The 18,508-nt window shown below is 40.8% G+C and overlaps 1 protein-coding gene across 3 annotated transcripts in view; it reads left to right on the forward strand.

The window, feature by feature from the left end:
* The first annotated feature begins 279 nt into the window (after positions 1 to 279).
* Positions 280 to 18,508, forward strand: part of SLAIN2 (SLAIN family member 2) — a 38,274-nt gene continuing 20,045 nt past the window's right edge. For all 3 annotated transcript variants that reach the window (XR_015699537.1, XM_087735823.1, XM_087735824.1), the window contains exons 1-3: positions 280 to 845; positions 10,572 to 10,720; positions 17,653 to 17,817. Coding sequence is in view for 2 of the 3 variants with exons in the window: in XM_087735823.1 (XP_087591949.1) it covers positions 487 to 845; positions 10,572 to 10,720; positions 17,653 to 17,817 (673 nt within the window). In the remaining variant the exon portion in view is untranslated. The remainder of the gene's footprint in view (positions 846 to 10,571; positions 10,721 to 17,652; positions 17,818 to 18,508) is intronic.

Here is an 18,508-nt window from a genome sequence, read left to right on the forward strand (position 1 = left end):
GACCTGCGGCCCCCAAGGGACGGGACGGGACGGGACGGGAGCCCAGGCCACGCCAGGCTGCTCCCTCAGGAGCGAGGCTGCCGGAGGAGCCCCTCACACGGCGTCAGGCGGCGGTGAGGCAGAGCCTCCCCTGACAGCGCCGCGAAAAGGCGGGTGGCGGCCGCCCCAACCGCCGCGGGGGATGCCACCCCGAGCAACGTCAGCGCACCCCGGCACAGGGAGAAGCGAGCGGTGACGCTTCCGGGATACGCACATGACGTCAGGGCGGTGGGCCGGGCCGGAGGAGGTGGTAAGATGGCGGCGGCGGCCGGATGCGCGTCCTCCGCCCCCCCCGCCACCCGCCGGCGCCGCTGAGGAGGCGGCGGCGACCCGGCCCGCCCCGCCCCGCCGCGGCACAGCCCTCCCCCGCCGCGGGCCGCCCGGCCATGTAGACGGGGCGGCACGGCCGCCCTTCCCCACGCAGCCGCCCCTCTGCCGGCGGGCGCCATGGAGGACGTCGGCTCGGGCGTGAACGCGGACGCGGAGGTGCGGAAGCTGCAGGAGCTGGTGAAGAAGCTGGAGAAGCAGAACGAGCAGCTCCGCAGCCGCCACGGCGCCCTGCCCGCCGCCCCCGCCAGCCCCAAGCGCCTGCTGGGCGGCGGGCCCTCCCCGTCGCCCCCCGCCGCCGCCTCGCCGCCCGACGGCCGCTGCCTCAGCCCCAGGGCCGCCGCCCGGCGGCCGCCCCACGAGGAGCCCGGCGGCGGCGCGGCCGGCGAGGAGGGCAACGGCCTCCTGGACGACGCGGCGCTGCTCAGGCCGGAGGAGCTGGAGCGGTTGGCCGGCTGCGAGGAGGACGAGACCGGCTGGTGAGGAGGCGGCCGCGGTGGGGATGGGATGGGGTGGGATGGGATGGGGGGGGCGCCCCGCTCCGCCGGCGGGAGGCGGGGAAGGCACCGTCCTCCCCTACCCCGCCGTCCCCGGGAGGAAGGGGCCGTTTCCAGACGTGTGCCTGGTGTCGGGGCTTTGTGTAGGGCGGCGGCCTCGCCCTCTGGGGCTGGATGAAGGGATTAGCTCTCCAAGACGTACTGAAGCCTGCAGGGGAGGGGTGTTTTGGTTCCTGCACATCGCCTCGCACCTCCCCGGAGGCCTACAGCTCTGCTTTTGTTCGGCCGCGGCGAGAGCGTTCGTCCGGTCACTTGGAGACCAGAGCAGGCTCCCGTTCTGCCACAAAATCGGTTGCCAGTGTTTTCACAAGTTCAGAAGGTGTGGACGTGTTGAGAAACTTGTGGACAATTCCTGAGGTAGTGCAGAATTAGCCCACAGGTACTGTTACACTTCCTCAAATGTGCATCAAACATGTTTTAAGCCTTGATTTCTTTCAGCTGTGAAGGCAGCAGATGTAATATACTCCATCTCATAAATGCGTTGTCCTTAGGTGTTTTTATTTATTGCTAACCATGTGGGGCCATGGTTTATTTACCTTAGGCAGTTCCTCTCTCTTTAAATGGACTGCTTAGCCTGCTCCTCCAGCAGAAACACCTGCAGGTCACTGTTCACCTTGTCTTTATTACACTTGGATGAGCTTCCACTGAGAATCAAGAAGGTGTGCTCTCTCTTAACATCATGCTGTTCTCCAGCTGTCTTTTTGAAGTTTCCTATGACACTCGTTGAGGATCAGCATTAGAGCTGCAGGAGAAATAGTGGGGAGGAGCACTGTCAACAGAGAAACACAAGGGAAGCGTGTACAGCGAGGAAAAGTGTAACAAAAGCAGTCTGACTTGGGTCAGAACTGGTTGTACATTCGTCTACAAAGGTCTCTTTCTGGAATGAACACGTGGACAATTTTAAAAGAAACAAACAAAAATGTCTTTCAGAGTTAGAAACACCTTTAAAAACACTGGAATGATTCCATGCATGAGCAATATTTTAGTTGCTCAGGGAGGAGACAATGTGTGCACTTCCTCGGAGAAGTCATTTGTCTGACATCCAGCCTGACCACTGGAGAAGTATGAGAGCATAAGTTTATTCTCATCCAACATGAGCTTACTAAATTAACACAAGGTATCATCTTCCAGATGATGAGTCTGTGCAAGGCAGCTACTCTTATTTCTCAGCTTATGCCTTGTAATCTACTAGTTTATAGCACGTGAGGGAAATAGAATATACTAAATTTGCACAGTAAGTTTGGAGTGGCCAAATTTGAGTGTCATGAATTCTAGTGACAATAGATGTTGTTATTTTATATATTAATCCTAAATCATGGGCAGCATAATGCATCTGTTCAGTGAAAGTTAATGTCACAACAGAGCATACGGTGACAGTGACGGCATAAATGCTGTGTGTTTTTGTGTATGCGGTTCTGGACACTCATGGGCAGGCGGCATAGTTCACTGAGCGCTGCTCTTGCTGGTGTCAGGTGTTTGGCACATTACTTACACTGCCTGTTATTGTGGCTTCAGTCATGTTTCTATGCAAGTTCTAGTCCTCAAAAGACAACAAAACTTAAATGCAGTCTATTACATATCTTCATTCCTTTCCTAATATTTTAGCAACTGTAATGCTAATTTTCAATCTCAGACATGGGACAATGACTGAGACACAAAAGCATACACCTAGAAAAGATCAGTTGTTAACATTTAAAATTGTTGTACCTATCAAGAAATATGGCTATGCAATTAAAAAACTTTGTCTTTTCATGCTATAGTTTAATATACACTTAATGATAAATATGGTTTAGCTAGATTGATGATTTTCTTTTTCCAAATTGCTCTATAAAAATGGAAATCAAACTCCTGGAATTTCTGAACACCATTTAATTCAACTGTTGAGGGACTAAATACTCTAAACCCATTTTTTTTCTTGTGAAGGTAGGCTGACTTTGTATTTGTGCATTTGATGAATGGAGGTGGTTGCTCTAAGTGAAGTTGGAAATTTTCAGAGGGCTAGTGGAGCAATTAGAAAGGGACAAGCCTGTGACAATAGGAGGGATGATGTGAGTAGGTGGATTTCTCTTAAACTGTTTCATAAAGATCCCACTCTTAAGGCCTCGGTTATGCAAGGTCACTCAAAAAGTAATTGAATCAACTGAAAGGGTGAATGTACTTGATGAAATTTAAACCTCATGTGAACTCTTTCAGGTTCAAATGGATTTGGATCACTGCTGCTTAACTCACAATCCTGTTGAAACTGTGGGATTACACTACTGTAGAAATCAAAGACCACTTACCAGCTGAGGAAACTTCATATGGAAACAAACTAAATTTAAATCACAGTTTGTGCATAAAGAATTGATTCATCTTACCTATTTTGATTGTCTACATAGAGAAGCTTAGATTTGTCTTTACTTTTGATTTCAGAAGGACCTTGCTGTGGGAGATAATAGTTGATAGGGTGCTGGTTATCTCTGTTCTTCTCTCTGCTTTGTGTAATACAGGCATTTTTTCAGTCCATGTATTCATATACCCCATTATGAAATTGTCTGCAGCCTTGTAATGGCAGACGAAATAGTTTTCTTCACTACTAAAATTACATTGATTTATATTTAATGCTCAATGCCTGTGAAGTTTGACTATGAATTTAAGATGGAACGGTTGATTTTGTGACTGAAATTGATACTGGAATGCGATGTGTTATTTTTTAAATCTGCATTTGATAAGTCTACACGGGACGGAAGTGTAAAGTGAAAAATGAAAGGAGAAGGTAGCACTAGCCTAAATTACTAACAAGTGAAAAGAATTTTGATACTGCTGCTTTAGTAGCAGCATTAGCTATTAAAACAGCATTACAGTATTAGTGAACTTTGGGACCGTTTTTATTTTTGCTTGTTTGGTTTTTTTTTGCAGTGATTAGTTAAATCCAGATATGTTTTAAGTTTTAAACAGTTTAGCACATGAGACAATCTTCAAATCATATGGTAAATTACTAAAAATATTTCAGTGAATTTAGATTGAGTTTCTTGGCCATATGCTTCTGAATCCTGTTTAATATGCTGAAACTTTCTTCCTAATGGGATGCTGAAGGTTGCAAATAGGCACGTATGCACATCCACACAGTACTGAGCTGTACCTAGTCCCATGGAGACTTTGCTTTATGCCTGCTAATTACTTACTCAAGAAGTTACCAGTGACTTTGATAATCTGTTCTGTGGGTGTTCCTATTTAGCTGTTCTTGAACCAGATTGGATCAAATTTACTTTTTTTTCAAATTTCAATCTGAACAGGTCTTTTTTTTTTATTAATTAATTAAAAAGACAAAAGGGCAGGAAGGGGGACCAGAGTGGAGAAACCTACAGAGAGGCAGGACGAGGTATACAGCTCCTTGCCTGACTTGCTGGGTAAGATTGGGTGTGGATGTGTAGCACGTTCAGGACAACTTGGTAACAGTACGCAAGGTGGCTTGCTATGCTTGTTTTAAAAAGTGAGCTGTCCCGAGTTTATTGCAGGATAAGTGTGCACACGTGGGCAATTACTGTGGATTAGTTAACGTGCTGTGAATCCACTGTAACTTGTTTTGCGGTAACTTGTTGCACAGTCACCCTAAACTTTCTGAGGAGCTTTCTTTTAAACGTGAGGAAAACATACGATGCTTTTTCTTGAAAATTTATGTGCGGTATGTGCATAAAAGAGTATAGAGCTTGCTGTGTATCGGTTTTGTGTATATAATTGCTCAGCAAACTTCAGAACAGTTGCGTCCTCTTTAAATGCTAGTGCTATAAAAGCTAGCCTAGCACTTACCAATGTTTTCATGTCACTGCAATCTGAAGTAGGGCTGAAATAGCTAGCAGCTGACTGATTTAATTTACAAACAAAAGGCAGTTACTGTGTGTTTAAAGTGAAATTACTGGTTGGTTGTTTATGTTAATATTAATAGTTCAAAGTAATCTTTTTAGTGTTTTTGAAGACCTTGTATTAGTTTGGTGTCCTGTTTAGTTAAAATGGAAAGCAAGTACTTTTACTATTATACACGTTCTTATTCAGCAGCTATTTCTATTAAATTGGCACCTGTTTGTAATAGTCTATGTTTCTGTTGTAGCCATCCATTCCAGTTAGTTGGCTACGTGGCTGTTTTGAGATACAGAGGATGAAAACATTATTGTCACCCGTAATGATTGTCTTTCAGCTCATAATCCTTAATGTCCTTTGAGCACTAACTTTGTTTTGGAACCATAAAGTTTGCCATAGTGAGCTAGTAAAGTGTAGGGTGAGTGTTTTAGGATAGAGCTGCACCTGAATGAACTCCCATTGCTGGAATTACATTGCAACATTTTTTCTTCAGCTGCTAAAATGGCATTGTATTAATGTGGTTTGGCCTCTTGGAAACTGGACAGGTTCTGATCAGTTCTTGCCCTGTGACCTAAGTAAAAGAGAAATTGATGCTTTTCATTCTGTGACAGATTAAATGTCAATCTGATTTAGAGTTGTTGTTGTTTGTTTTTTTTTTTTTTTTTAACCAAATCCAGATAATGGCTTCTCACACTAGGAAGATAATTTGAAAAGAGCATGGGAGAGAGCTAAGGATTAAAGAAGTTACCAGTTTGTCAAATGAAACAACTGGTGTAACATCAAATAATATTCCATTTGACTAATGTCTTTGAGATATGTTTGTCGCGAAACGGGTGTTTGAGGGCTGTAGGAAGCCCTTTTTTCCGTTTGTAACTTCTTGTGTGATATTTATGGCTTTTAAACATGCTTGATATTTTGATATTATGAAAGCTTTGATACAAATTTCCTGTATTGTCTTAATGGTATTCCTGAAATTTACCTCATAATCATGTCTTGCTTGGGCATGATTCACACTTGTGCTTTTTGTGGGTGTTGGTAGAGCTCTCAACCCTAGTAATTAAGTAGACTTATTTTGGAACACATTTAACAGGACACAGAACTTCTCAACTTTCCTCTATTTCATTTAAGTATCAACAATACCACGTTAGAGCATATAGGCTCTAACAAATTCCTTCTGAAAAGCTGCTCAAACAGTGGACAGTTGTACAGAGTTTGTGTGACAGTTCTGGGGAAACCACATGATGGTGTTCCAGGAGTCTTCCAAGCTTTTGAAGGCCCCTGTCCCTGTTCTGCAACATCCGTTTCAGGCAGCAACATGTTCTTTTGAGATGAGGAAATGAAGAGTGGCTATAATTCCCAGCAACTAGCCAGAGCACAGCTAACTATCTTTAATTGTTGGTGACAGGAAGGTAGTTGTGTTCCCAGTTGCACTTCGCAACCTCTCTGAATCCTCCCAATCCTACTTGAAAATCACATTGTGTAGTTGAGATGTGTAGCTTTAATATGAAGGTTTAATAAGATTGTCAAAGGATTCTTGTAGTATTCATATCCTTATTTTGAGAGACCTGGAGTTTTGCAGTAACTCATGCATCTCTTGGAACTAGAAGCATTTGGTTAAGTACAGCAATAAATTAGTAATTACAGGCTAAGCAATGTGTCTTGGTCAGTTACAACTGGAGGATAGGAACTTTGCAGGGATGGGGGAGGAGGTAAGAGGAAATCTGTGGGCCAGATATGTGCAGGGATGTCACTTAGTTTTTGCATATTTTTTCTTTACAACCAGAGATTCTCTTCAGGTCTTTACTTGTAGCTGTTTATTCAAAATCCATCTTAAAATTTAACTTATTTAAATTGCTTCAAATAGGACATCCTGAAAGTTTTGTATTGATCTAAAAGAGTTTAGATTGACACTGTTGTGTTCTAAATTGTTTATTTCCAAGACTGTCCAGTATTATTGTCTCCTGATTTATTTATTTTTAGTAGCTTTTTGTTGTGGAATTTCCCTCCTGTATTTTAGGGGAATTTCTTACTGATCTGTCCTTAGATTTCTATTTTTTTCTTCACATCTTCTCTTCAGGTTGCTTTCTTGATCCTGCTTTTGCCTGCAATATGTTTTGCCTGCTTTCTTGTTTCATTGCCTCTTACTGTACCTGCCAGTTTTTGCTTAAAGTTTAATGTAGCTAAAATAAACGAGCTCTAACTCAAGTTCCTTCCACTTGCCGCCATCTTTCTAATTCAGATCTGTGACTTCATGTTCATGTGCATGTTTTTCCTTCACTCTTCTACTGAGCAGTAGAAGGGTTTTGATACAAAAAGACTCCTCTTTTTCTTCCTGATTAGAATCTTGGCTGCTGGTTTCATGCCTGTGGCAACTAGCCGCTTGTATTTTAATGCACTGGGAGGTGTTCCTCAGGTGAGGTAATCCCTATGCAGATTTTCCATTCCTACCTCAATATCGTGTCCTCTTGCTTCAAAGCCGTTTCCGACTCAGCTGTGTCCCAGTGCAATGTGCCACAGCTTGCCCAATTTGGCTGACATTATCACATGAGCTTGTAGCGACAGTAGGCTTTCTGCAAAAGCTCTGCCCTTTTTGTGCCGTGTCTTCCTGGAACAAATCAGTGGAGCCCCTGGCTGCTGTAAACTTCAGGTTTGTGCTGCTGTGGCGTAGTTGACTAGTGACAGCTGAAGGAAGGGAATATTACTGTGTACAGCAGAATCATAGTGTCTGGGCTTCATAATGCTGTTTCAAAATAGATTGAAGCTCCTGGGCTTCTTTTTATATCCCGTTTTCTTTTACTTGACCTTGTGTCACTGAATTGTGGAGTCTTTAGTCTCTTGTGGAGAAATTGGAGTGTAGGTTTCTGGTGCGTTAACATTTGTAGTAGGGGTGGTAACTGTAAGCTGTCAGCTTCCTCAGTCCTTTTCAGCTTCCTGCTTTCAGAAAGTGATTTGGTAGTGTTTACAGATGTGTGAAGTCATACTGGTAATCTTCGATCTTGAAGTTGCTGTGCTGCCAATCAGTGTTGTTACATTGCTGTAGAATGCATTAACAGGTACAAGTGGGAATGAATCTCCTCTGGAAAGCTCTTCAGCTAAGGAGGACCTGATTCTTTTGGGTCAAACAGTAGCTTGACAAAGAAGATCACTTAGCTGTATGAAGTTATTTATACATGCTTCACAGTTTTCTTTCTGTTCTTTTGCCCTTCCTGCTGTTGGGAAGGGAAGAAGTAGTAGAAGCATCATTCTGACTCTTAGCCTTGCCCTTGGTCTTATTTTTTTTTAATCCAAATCAGGCAAAGCAGGTAGAATTAAGTCAGTTTCAAAATTTGAGATTGGCTGTTCTTTGTCAGATGGGAAACTAAGATAACTGCTTATGAGACTTTGTAATTGCATGATGTGCAAGAAACGGTCCTGAAAGAGCCATTGTGTTACTGCATTGATGCACATGTGTTTCTCATGAGGCAGTGGAGTTGCATGAAATATGTATATTCTAAAGCTCTGTCTTTTCTTGAAATGTAGGGTGTGAAACAAAGACTGTTAAAGGAAAAACAGTTGACTGGAAAAAGAGGTAGGAGAATCTGTAATATGTGCTTGATTAGAAAGGGAGGTGGAAAAGTGGGAGCTGTGTGAGCCTGGATTGCTTCAGTAAATAAACTACTTGTGAAACAAATGCAGCAATTGGAAATTGCAGAAAAGAATGTGTTGGAGCTTAAAATACCAGGTGCCATTTTGATTAGAGTAGTCTTGTAGGTTTGTTGAAGATATCGCTTTTGTGTGCCTTTCAAAGAGGACATATACTTTAATTTCTTGCCTGTTATGCTGGCTGTTACTGTAAACACTTCAAATGTGCATGGAACTTCTCAAACACAGCAAGGCATGTCAGCTATCCAGGGAGCTAGGAGTGAGTCTAGCCTGTACAGCACAGAAGTTGGCTTTGTTGCCTTTGACACTTCTTTGTATTGGGTAAACATACCTTAGGACACAAAAGAGTACAGGCAAATAAATGCTAAAAAGACAGTAAATTTGAAGTGTTAGAGAGCTAGTAAATGTTAAACATTACTTTTAACTATATGCAGATAATCACAGAAAGTACAGCGATTTGTGTAATTGTTTACGTAGAGCAGTAAAAATTGAGTGATTCTTGTGCTTTCCAAGGATCTTCAGGGTTATAAATATGTGATGGGCTCTTAGCTTTTCTTGTGGGCAGAGTGCCTGTGAAGATTGCAAGGATTTCTGCAAAATCAGTTTTAATGACCAGCATGATACTGGCCAGAGCATAAGCGACATGGACTATAGTATGTGATTGTGGCTATTTGCATTGTTAAAAATGGCTTCATTTTTGTTTGAAAGCCAGGCAGCTAATAAAAATCCTCTCTCCTGTGTTTGCAAATATAACTTTCTAATTTCAGTGTTTATGAGTGAAGAGTGTTTCAGAGCATGATGTTTAGATCAGCGTTTTGGGTGAGATATTCATGGTAGTTTTATAAGCATGCTTCTTGGAAAGCTTTTGTAAGAAGTGACCTTAAGGGTAGTAATTAAAAAAAAAATCTTTTAAAGTTGTTTATAAAACAAACTGAGTTCAAGTTCTAGAATTACAGGGGAAGGATCAGCTAATAATCTCATAATAGAGCTGTGGGAAATAACTTCTGTGTTCCTGAGGTCATTGGCATAAAGGAAACAAGAATTCTTGCTGTCTGTTTCGTATGGAAGCATGGCTGATAAGGCTGTCAAATGTTCCGAAGTTACAGCGTGTGGCGTACAACCATATTCACTTGGAGTATGAAGTCTGTCATTACTCCCAGAAGAAACACTCATTTAACTGTTTTTGCATATGCGTAAGCTCTAGTTAGAGCTGTAGATCTTGCAGTTCACTGTCATCTTTTGCTGAAGCACGTTTCCAAGTTTGGTTCTAGTCCAAAGATAAGGCTTAAATATCCCAACTTTGTGTGTGTGATCGGTTATGACTTTTCCTTTAATCTGTTTTCTGAGGGAGGAGAAATTTTCAGCTAAATTTCTAGAGCGTTTAAACTGGAATACTTCTTTCTTCAGTCATGGAATGCTGACGTTAAAATAAATGAATGGAGATGCCGATGGGCAAAGGCCTCAGCATGTCCTGCCGAACAATATGATCTCATTGTTTCACTCTGTGCATTTGCTCTTGTTCTTTGTTTTTAATGCTTGACTGTATATCCTTTAGGGAAGAGATAGTCCCTTTGTTCTGTCTTCAAAGGAAAACTAAAGGATCAGGTGCTAGGATACAAACTATAAGTAAAAGTAAAATGTTTATTGTTCAAGGCTACTGAAATAGTAGATGTGTTCCGTGCACTTTAGCCCTGTTCCTTGGCTATTAAGGTGCTTATCACTTGTTACGTCTTTGTGTTTAGGAAAACAACAGTTGCATATTGCGTAGTGCTTTATTTCCTTCTTTCAGAGGAATGTTACTTAAATCTGAAAAGATTAATCTGATTTGTACATTTATGTGACATAGTGAAATTGTCCATATACCTAATGTGACTGAAAACTGGAGACTTTTTTTTTTTTTCTGGCATATCAGTTGATATATCCCAGTGTAGCAATACAGGCATCACTTCTTGACAGAAGTCCTTGGGTATCCATATGTTGTCAGTATTATACTGTATCCAAAATAATTAATTTAAAGGTAGAACTTGTGCTTTCTTTGTATTTTGGCATTGTACTGTAGATATAGTATAAAAATAGAAATAGCATAGTATGTGGTATTTTGTTACATGCCTGATCTTATGCTCATTTTGTCTGTCTCCATAGATTTTTTTTTTTATCTCTCCTTTTCAGGTTATATATGTCCCCAAAGAAGAAACTGACTCCTGTGCAAAAATGTGTCAGTCCGTTAGTTTGGTGCAGACAGGTATTGGATTACCCAAGTCCTGACATCGAATGTGCTAAAAAGTCACTGATCCACAGGCTGGAACAGACAATGTCGGGTAAGTTCCTGCATACTAACACCACTGGGTTGTACATGTTTATTATGAAACAGAGTCAGAATTAGCTGATAGATAGTTGTGAGAGAAGAGGGTGAGATCCAGCAGTTACTTCTGTCTGAAGTTTTCATTATGGTTTGCAAACAGTAATTCATTCTACTTATTTTCTGGACTGTATGAATAAAATGAAAGGAAGCATTAGACCATGAGTCACGATTTCAGAGCTTTATACTACCTGCGTAGTACAATTCGGTAAAGTTTTCAGGAAGAAACAAAGTCCTTAACTTGGAGGTTTTCTTGTCTTATTTTAAAGTAGAAGACTGTATTAAACTGTCATAATTGTTAGGTGCTTGTCAGTATGTTAACATGGAACTTAGTTTTTTGCTAGATGAGCTGTTTTATTTCATCTAAGGAAACAGAGGCTGAAATTCTTGAATACTTTGGGGAGGTAATATTGATTCCCCCCCCCCCATGATCCCTGGTAACTTAAGATCTTGTCACATTCAGATTAAAAAATCCAGAGTTCGTGATTCTTCCTTCATACAAATCAGTTGGTTATATTCAAAACTGGAGAAGGACTGAGCATTTGGCCCTGTGAGGATGAAAGCCTACATTCTCCACCCTTTTATTCCCAGCCTTTTTGATGTCAAACCAGCAGTAAAACGCTGAAGGTCTGATTAGAATTCTCTGTCCATCTGGTTTCTTGCTTTATTTTAGTTTCTTTGTTAGAGCCTATTTTTATTTTTTAAAATAAAAGTTATTCTGAGACATAACTTTCTTGCTATTAATAGCTATTCTCTCCCTGTATTTCTGTCTTTTTGCAGTCTGCGCTATGTGAGGTCTATCTGGTTTGTTGGGGTTTTTGTTGTTTTTTTTTTTTTAACTGTTATCTTCAGGAATTAGGAGAATGGCTGGAATTGAGCTAAGAATATGTGAACACCCAGTTCCAGGAGTGTTCCCAACTACCAGCTCCTTTACATGGTTATACATAAACTTTGTGCTGAGTTTGACTGTAACTTTTTTCCCTCCTTGAATTCTTTTCTGAAACAATTCAGTCTTTATTCTGGTTTGTACTAAAATCGTTCTTAATAAAATTTGAAGACATTGCTGCTAGATCACAGGAAAAGTCCATTTCTTATTCTTATAAAAATTGTGGGCATAATGGTGAAAGTGCTTTCAGTATGAGTCACCTTTGATCTTTGCCTATTTCTTGTGCTTTGTGTATGCTGCCTTGACGAATGTCTATTAACAATTTTCCTGAACAGTTAACATGATACATAGCTTGCTACAGGCAAAGACTGAAATTCTAAACAATGAAAAGGACCCAAATTTATGAATGATGATACAAGTTGGGGAGTTTGAATGCTACTGAGTATTTAGGACTGGATAGCAGTTAGGTTAAGCATGCACAATTCTGTTCATGGTTTAACTTCTTTTCAGAACTGAGTGAAAATCGTCCAGAAGTGCCACAAATTCTTTTACCCTTAGGGTGTCTTTAAAAATTCAGTCATAGTTGAAGCAGAGTGGCAGGAAGCTTCCCTATGAAATGGACAAACTTGAAAGTTTGATCATTCAAATGATGTGTCTAGGCAACTTTACCTCTTTTTTTCCATAGACCTGAGAATCTGCTTCTGGCAGTGATACTTGCAAGAATACCACAATTCACCTGTAGTACTAATAGGGGAAAATATTAGTGGTAGAAGAGATGGGCACTAATACTGCTGGTTGGAGCAGATTGCATGGAAAAATGAATTTTTAACAAAAAAGAAAATTGTCCTTTAGAGCAACCAGCCTCCTTACAGATACAGGGTAGCAGGAAGCTCCACTGGAGAAGGCAAGTAGTGCTGCTTTGAACCTTGTGTGTGTTTCCTACTCCACAGCTTCTGGAATATCTTGTGACTTGTATTTTACATAGTACTTGTACCTCATGGACCCATCTCTTAACCTATTACTAGTTACTGGTTCAGTTTATCAATTTCAGTTCCAGTCTCTGGATAAGGCTTTTCATACTACTGTTACTTTCTCTCCTGAATCCTTGTTGATGATTCTTTTGCCTTGACTATTTTCTCTTTGTCGGTTCCTGTTGTTATGTCTTTATAATCTAATATCTCTTTGCTGTTTCTCAGTCTCAAATGCACTCTTGTATTCCACATTTTCCTCTTCCTTCTTATAAAGTAGTCTTTTCCATTGCGTGATAACAAAGGACCGAAGAGCGGCTTTCAGCTCCATGCTACTGCAGGCAGTTACTGAGAAGACAGGTTGCACAGTGCCTTGTCGCTAGTTAGTTCAGGTTTACACTTGCAGAATGAGTCCTACTCAGTGTTGGAAGCATGTTCAGACTAGAGGGAACCTTAGGTATATTCTGGTGCAAAGACTTCTCTTAGCCATGCCTCAAGTCCCTGGTGAAAAGTGCAAGAGTGCATTTCATGTTGGCTGGAAACCATGGCTTCCACTACACGGTGGTCTAAAATCGTATGGGGTAGAGCACATCAAGAAAGCAACTGCAGGAACAGAGAAAGACTAGGCAGAAGAATTTCTCGAAGAGATGCTTTCTTAAGACATAGTTACACAGAATTAGAAAAGAGTAACTTTGGTCATATTGCAGTTTTTACTGAGGCAGCGTTTTTATTTAAGTATATGAAATCAAATACATAATCACTACAGCTGGTAGGAGAACTCTGTGGCTGTATGTGTAAAAACTCATATTTTTCGTGCTCAGCAAGTTTGACTTTTCAGTTAAGCATTGAGCTTGTTCAAAACCAACTGTTATTTAGCTGACTTTGGTCTCAGTGATAGACTACACTAACGATTGTTTTGAATTACTGTGGGGACTGATAGAATAAATTTGTCACTTAATCATAACAAAAATAAATATCAGGTCTCTAGCATTTGGAAAAATTGCACCTGATTTGTACAGTAGATCTTCTGAACCACCTAAGCATGAGTTTCCTGCACTCAAATTTTTCTATTCCTATTTTCTAGAGCAAGAGAGAGATTCAAGACCAATTTAACCAAATGTTGACTAAAATAAATTAGATGCTGCATACTGTTTCTGAATGTTATAGAAGAAAATCTACATTAAAATAAAAATGTTGATGATTAACTCTCCCCTGTGGTGTTTTGAAAGCTAACGTGTAATCTTTTGTAAGCTAATGTTTCATCTAATATAGCGCCATTTTAATGATAAAATGTTATCAGTCTTACTAATGTTGCCTGACAGTCCTAATAGAGCCTGTATCTGTAGTTGTAAAAATAGTAATGTCTTCCTAAGTTACAGAAATCCCTATTGGAAAAACTTTAGGAATTCTAGGCCAGAAAAATGGTTTGAGTAGAGTTTTTTTTTTCTGGGGAAAAATACAGTGCTGAGAAAGGTAGAGTTCACATTAGCTAGGATGAAAACTACTGTACCATATAAATTTTCATCATGTATCAGAGCATACTTTTTATATGTAACAAAAGTATGCTTTCTTTCATCTAAAGAAATCTATATGTGATCAAATATTTTTGTATCATTATGGATATGTACAAAGAACCTGTTTTGAAGATTTTACAGTAGTACAATTGTTTTCTAATTTGTGGTTAATATTTTAAAATACTTGTCTGTGTAATAAATACAAAATAAAACTTGTGCAGACTTACATTTTAGGTTTTTTTACTGTAATTTTTGGCAAGAAATGAAAAAGTAAATTTTTTTGGCATGAGAACAAAGATTCAGTTGGAAGAGATGGTTTGAGGTTCCTGTGTGCATGCCAGAAGAACTTGCTGTCAAAGGAGTTGTCTCATCAGAGTCAACCAGAATACAACTGGCTTGTAATTACTGGTTTTGTTAACTGAGCTTTGTAATAAAATGGAGATTTCCCTTCTGACACTCTCAAAGTAAGCTGGAGGTACCTCAAGAATATTTGCTAGAATTCATTGAATTCACTAATTGCTGAAATTAGTGCATGTCATTTAAGTCTTGCAGTGAAAGCTAGAATATAAACTTTCCATCCTCTATCTATCTCTATCTATCTCTTCACTCTAATTAAAACACTACTAATATTAACTGGTTTAGACACCAGAGAGGATCTCTTACATGAGGTGCAATTTAAGGAATCTGCTGCAAAGTCAACTTTAATTTCTGCTGCTTCTGCATCTGTGCTGCATTCTGCCATCCGTTTGGTTACATGATATGTTTTTTTGGGCGCTACTAAAAACAAATTCACTGATGCAATCAGTTAAATACTATAGATGTTTTTAACCTAAGTCCACTTTAGTAGGCTGGATGGTAGTGCAGTCTCACCACTGCTTGTACTGAACAACTGAGGAGGTAGTGACCAAGAGCAAAGTGGGGTGGGAGGAGGAGCTGAAGCAGGCTTTGCCGCTGAAAGCGGCATTTCATGCAACTGTAGTCTCTTGGCTTCTTGTAATGTCAAAAAAAAAAAATCTTATACTGAATAAAAGGATTTTTAGTAAACAAATTAATGCTAAATTGTCTGGCACAGTAGAATAGAGTTTGAGTCCTTTTTTTTTATCCACTACTATCAGTAGCCTAATTATTACTGCACTAATTGGAGCCCTTTTTCAGTAACAGCAATGTCACACAATGTTCTTTGAATAGCTTAATTTCTGGCTTTTTTTTTTTTTTTTAGAACCGTTTAAGTGTATTGCCATACATTTGCCAGGCCTATTCTTGTCAGTTTATAATATATATGCATAGTTTCAATACTGTCATGCCTTGAAGAGAGTTTAGTTTCTAGCAGCTAGGTGAGCTGCAACTTAATCTAATCTAGATTTACATATCATAAAGTTTGGATCTCTAGCTTTCAGTTTAATGTTTTGCAATTGAATTTGTTCTTTGTTAAAATACAGTTCTGTTTGGCATAAAATGCTTTCAGCAATGAAGGAACTGGTTTTACCAGAAGTGACCAAATTTTCTTTGGTTCCCACTTCCCCCATTGAAGTTCCATTTTCTATTATGTTAAAGTGAAAATTTCTGAACAAAATAGTCATTTAAGTAACTATACAAATCATACACCTGGCAACTAGGAGAACTGCAGTATCACACTGAAAATGTTCGCCAGTGGTTAAAATTAATCTGTAAATACTTTAGCATTGAAATATTTACAGTAAATAGCAAAGTATGCAGTTTTAGATCTTGTGTTGTATATGGGGTTGAAGTCCATAGACATCAAAATCCCAAAGCATTAGAACAGGAGGTATACAGAAGGCAATAATCCTACAGTCAGTTTCCTTTATTGTGCCCAGTAGGTTTGTGGTAACCAGAAATATAAACAGAAGCATTTGCCATGCTTAATGGTTTTTCATTTTAATGTATGCTTTGGGGAATTTTGTAGGTGGTATTGCTTAGTTCTGTGGTGCCAGTCTTGGGGTTACTGTTGAAACATTGTGTGATCTAGACAGGTATGTGAATTCTGGAGAGCTAGACTTAATGGTGTGCTCTGCTTTGTATGTAATCATGCATAGGATGTATGTTACTGTAGCTTAGCTACTACTTTCTACTACAGAGTTGCTTCCCTCCTCCTTCCCAATGCCTGCATTGAACAGCTTGAAGAGATCATAGAATCATTAAGGTTGGAAAAGACCCTTAAGATCACTGAGTCCAACCATTAACCTAGCACTGCCAAGTCCACCACTAAACCATGTCCTCAAGCACCATGTCTATCCGTCTTTTAAATACCTCCAGGGATGGAGACTCAACCACTTCCCTGGGCAGCCTGTTCCAGTGCCTGACTATCCTTTTGGTGAAGAAGTTTTTCCTAATATCCAACCTAAACTTCCCCTGGCGCAGCTTGAGGCTGTTTCCTCTCGTCCTATCACTTGTTACTAGGGAGAAGAGACCGACCCCCACCTCGCTACAGCCTCCTTTCAGGTAGTTGTACAGAGCAATAAGGTCTCCCATCAGCCTCCTCTTCTCCAGACTAAACAACCCCAGTTCCCTCAGCCGCTCCTCACAGGACTTGTGCTCTAGACCCTTCACCAACTTTGTTGCCCTTCTTTGGACACGCTCCAGCACCTCAATGTCCTTGTTGTAGTGAGGGGCCCAAAACTGAGCACAGTACTCAAGGTGCGGCCTCACCAGTGCCGAGTACAGGGACACTATCACCTCCCTGGTCCTGCTGGCCACGCTATTCCTGATATAAGCCAAGATGCCATTGACCCTCTTGGCCACCTGAGCACACTGCTGGCTTGTGTTCAGGTGGCTGTCAACCAACACCCCCAGGTCCTTTTCTGCCAGGCAGCTCTCCAGCCACTCCTCCCCTAGCCTGTAGCGTTGCATGGGGTTGTTGTGACCCAAGTGCAGGACCCGGCACTGAGCCTCGTTGAATTTCATACAGTTGGCCCCAGCCCATCGATTCAGCCTGTCCAGGTCCCTCTGCAGGGCCTTCCTGCCCTCCAGCAGATCGACACTTCCACCCAACTTGGTGTCATCTGCAAACTTACTGAGGGTGCACTCGATCCCCTCATCCAGATCGTCAGTAAAGATACTGAAACAGGACCAGCCCCAACACTGAGCCCTGGGGAACACCACTCATGACCGGCCACCAACTGGATTTGACTCCATTCACCACCACTCTGGGCTCGGCCGTCCAGCCAGTTTTTAACCCAGCACAGAGTGCACTTATCCAAGCTGTGAGCAGCCAGCTTCTCCAGGAGAATGCTGTGGGAGAAATCCATTGGTTGTAGTGATCTTAGATCTGATCTTTACAAGGAAAATATTTGTTGCTATCTTGTCTTGCCCTCTTCTCCCACTCTTTCCACAGTATGGTTGTATCTGAGAGATGAAGAAATCGGTTGAAAAACTTCCTGGTGACTGAAATGTTCTACTTGAATTGTAAAGTAATTAAATCACACTGAAGATATCATCTAGTATTGTATTCATTTTTCACTGGTTCCCTCAGTGTAATTTGTCACTTTCCTCCTCTTTCGTACAGCTCTCAAGAGACAGAGTTTGTACAGCAGCCCTTTCAGTGCGGTCAGTTACGCAAGCTCCTATAGTCCAAATACTAGTAGCCCCTACAGCAGTGGTTTCAACTCTCCCTCCTCAACACCAGTGAAATCTGCTTTAGTGAAACAGCTCATACCTCCTGGTACCTCAGGTAAGTGTGTCTGGTCTCTCCCTTTCCCCTTCCTCCTCTTCATTTCAAAAACGTGTTCAAATAGATTACATTTGCATTGAACTAGAGTAAGACAGACACCAAAAACCTGTCAGTCTCTTGTAGGATGTTTGCATCATGCAGTATTTGAACTTTTTAGGAAAGGCTTTTTTACAGACTTTCTGACATGAGATACGTTTAAAATGTTTTCTCTGGATGTCTGTATTCCTAAGATCACTGATGCATGTTAGCAGTTAGGCCAAAACACGTAGTGTTAGTTCTGTGGAGTCCCAAAATACCTAAGAGGCTTCTAGAATTGGCCCTGTAATTGACTGGGATATAAGTTGCATAGTAGGCGTTTAAAGATTAGGGGTTAGTAGTTGTAAAGTCTTTGCAACTACCCTAATACTTATTAAGTGAAGGATTTGGTGTGCAGTGTATCCATCTGTATGTCTGAGATGTGAACAATATAATCTAAGGAAGAAGCATGTGTTTTAATTAAAGGCATTCCTTGAGGCTTTGCAGTCATCAACGTAAACACTAACTTTTGGCAATGTTTTTTGCCATTATTCTGCACCATAGACACTTTATTTGCATCAGAAGAATTGATGGCTGGAACATATCCCTACTCTGAAGTCAGAATATTGGCTTATTATATATACTTTAACCCCAGTTAGCTTGCAGGAAGGTGAAG

Source organism: Nipponia nippon, unplaced genomic scaffold (assembly GCF_047370975.1).
Source record: "Nipponia nippon isolate SJK-2023a ecotype South Korea unplaced genomic scaffold, ASM4737097v1 scaffold_6, whole genome shotgun sequence".
NCBI lineage: Eukaryota > Metazoa > Chordata > Aves > Pelecaniformes > Threskiornithidae > Nipponia > Nipponia nippon.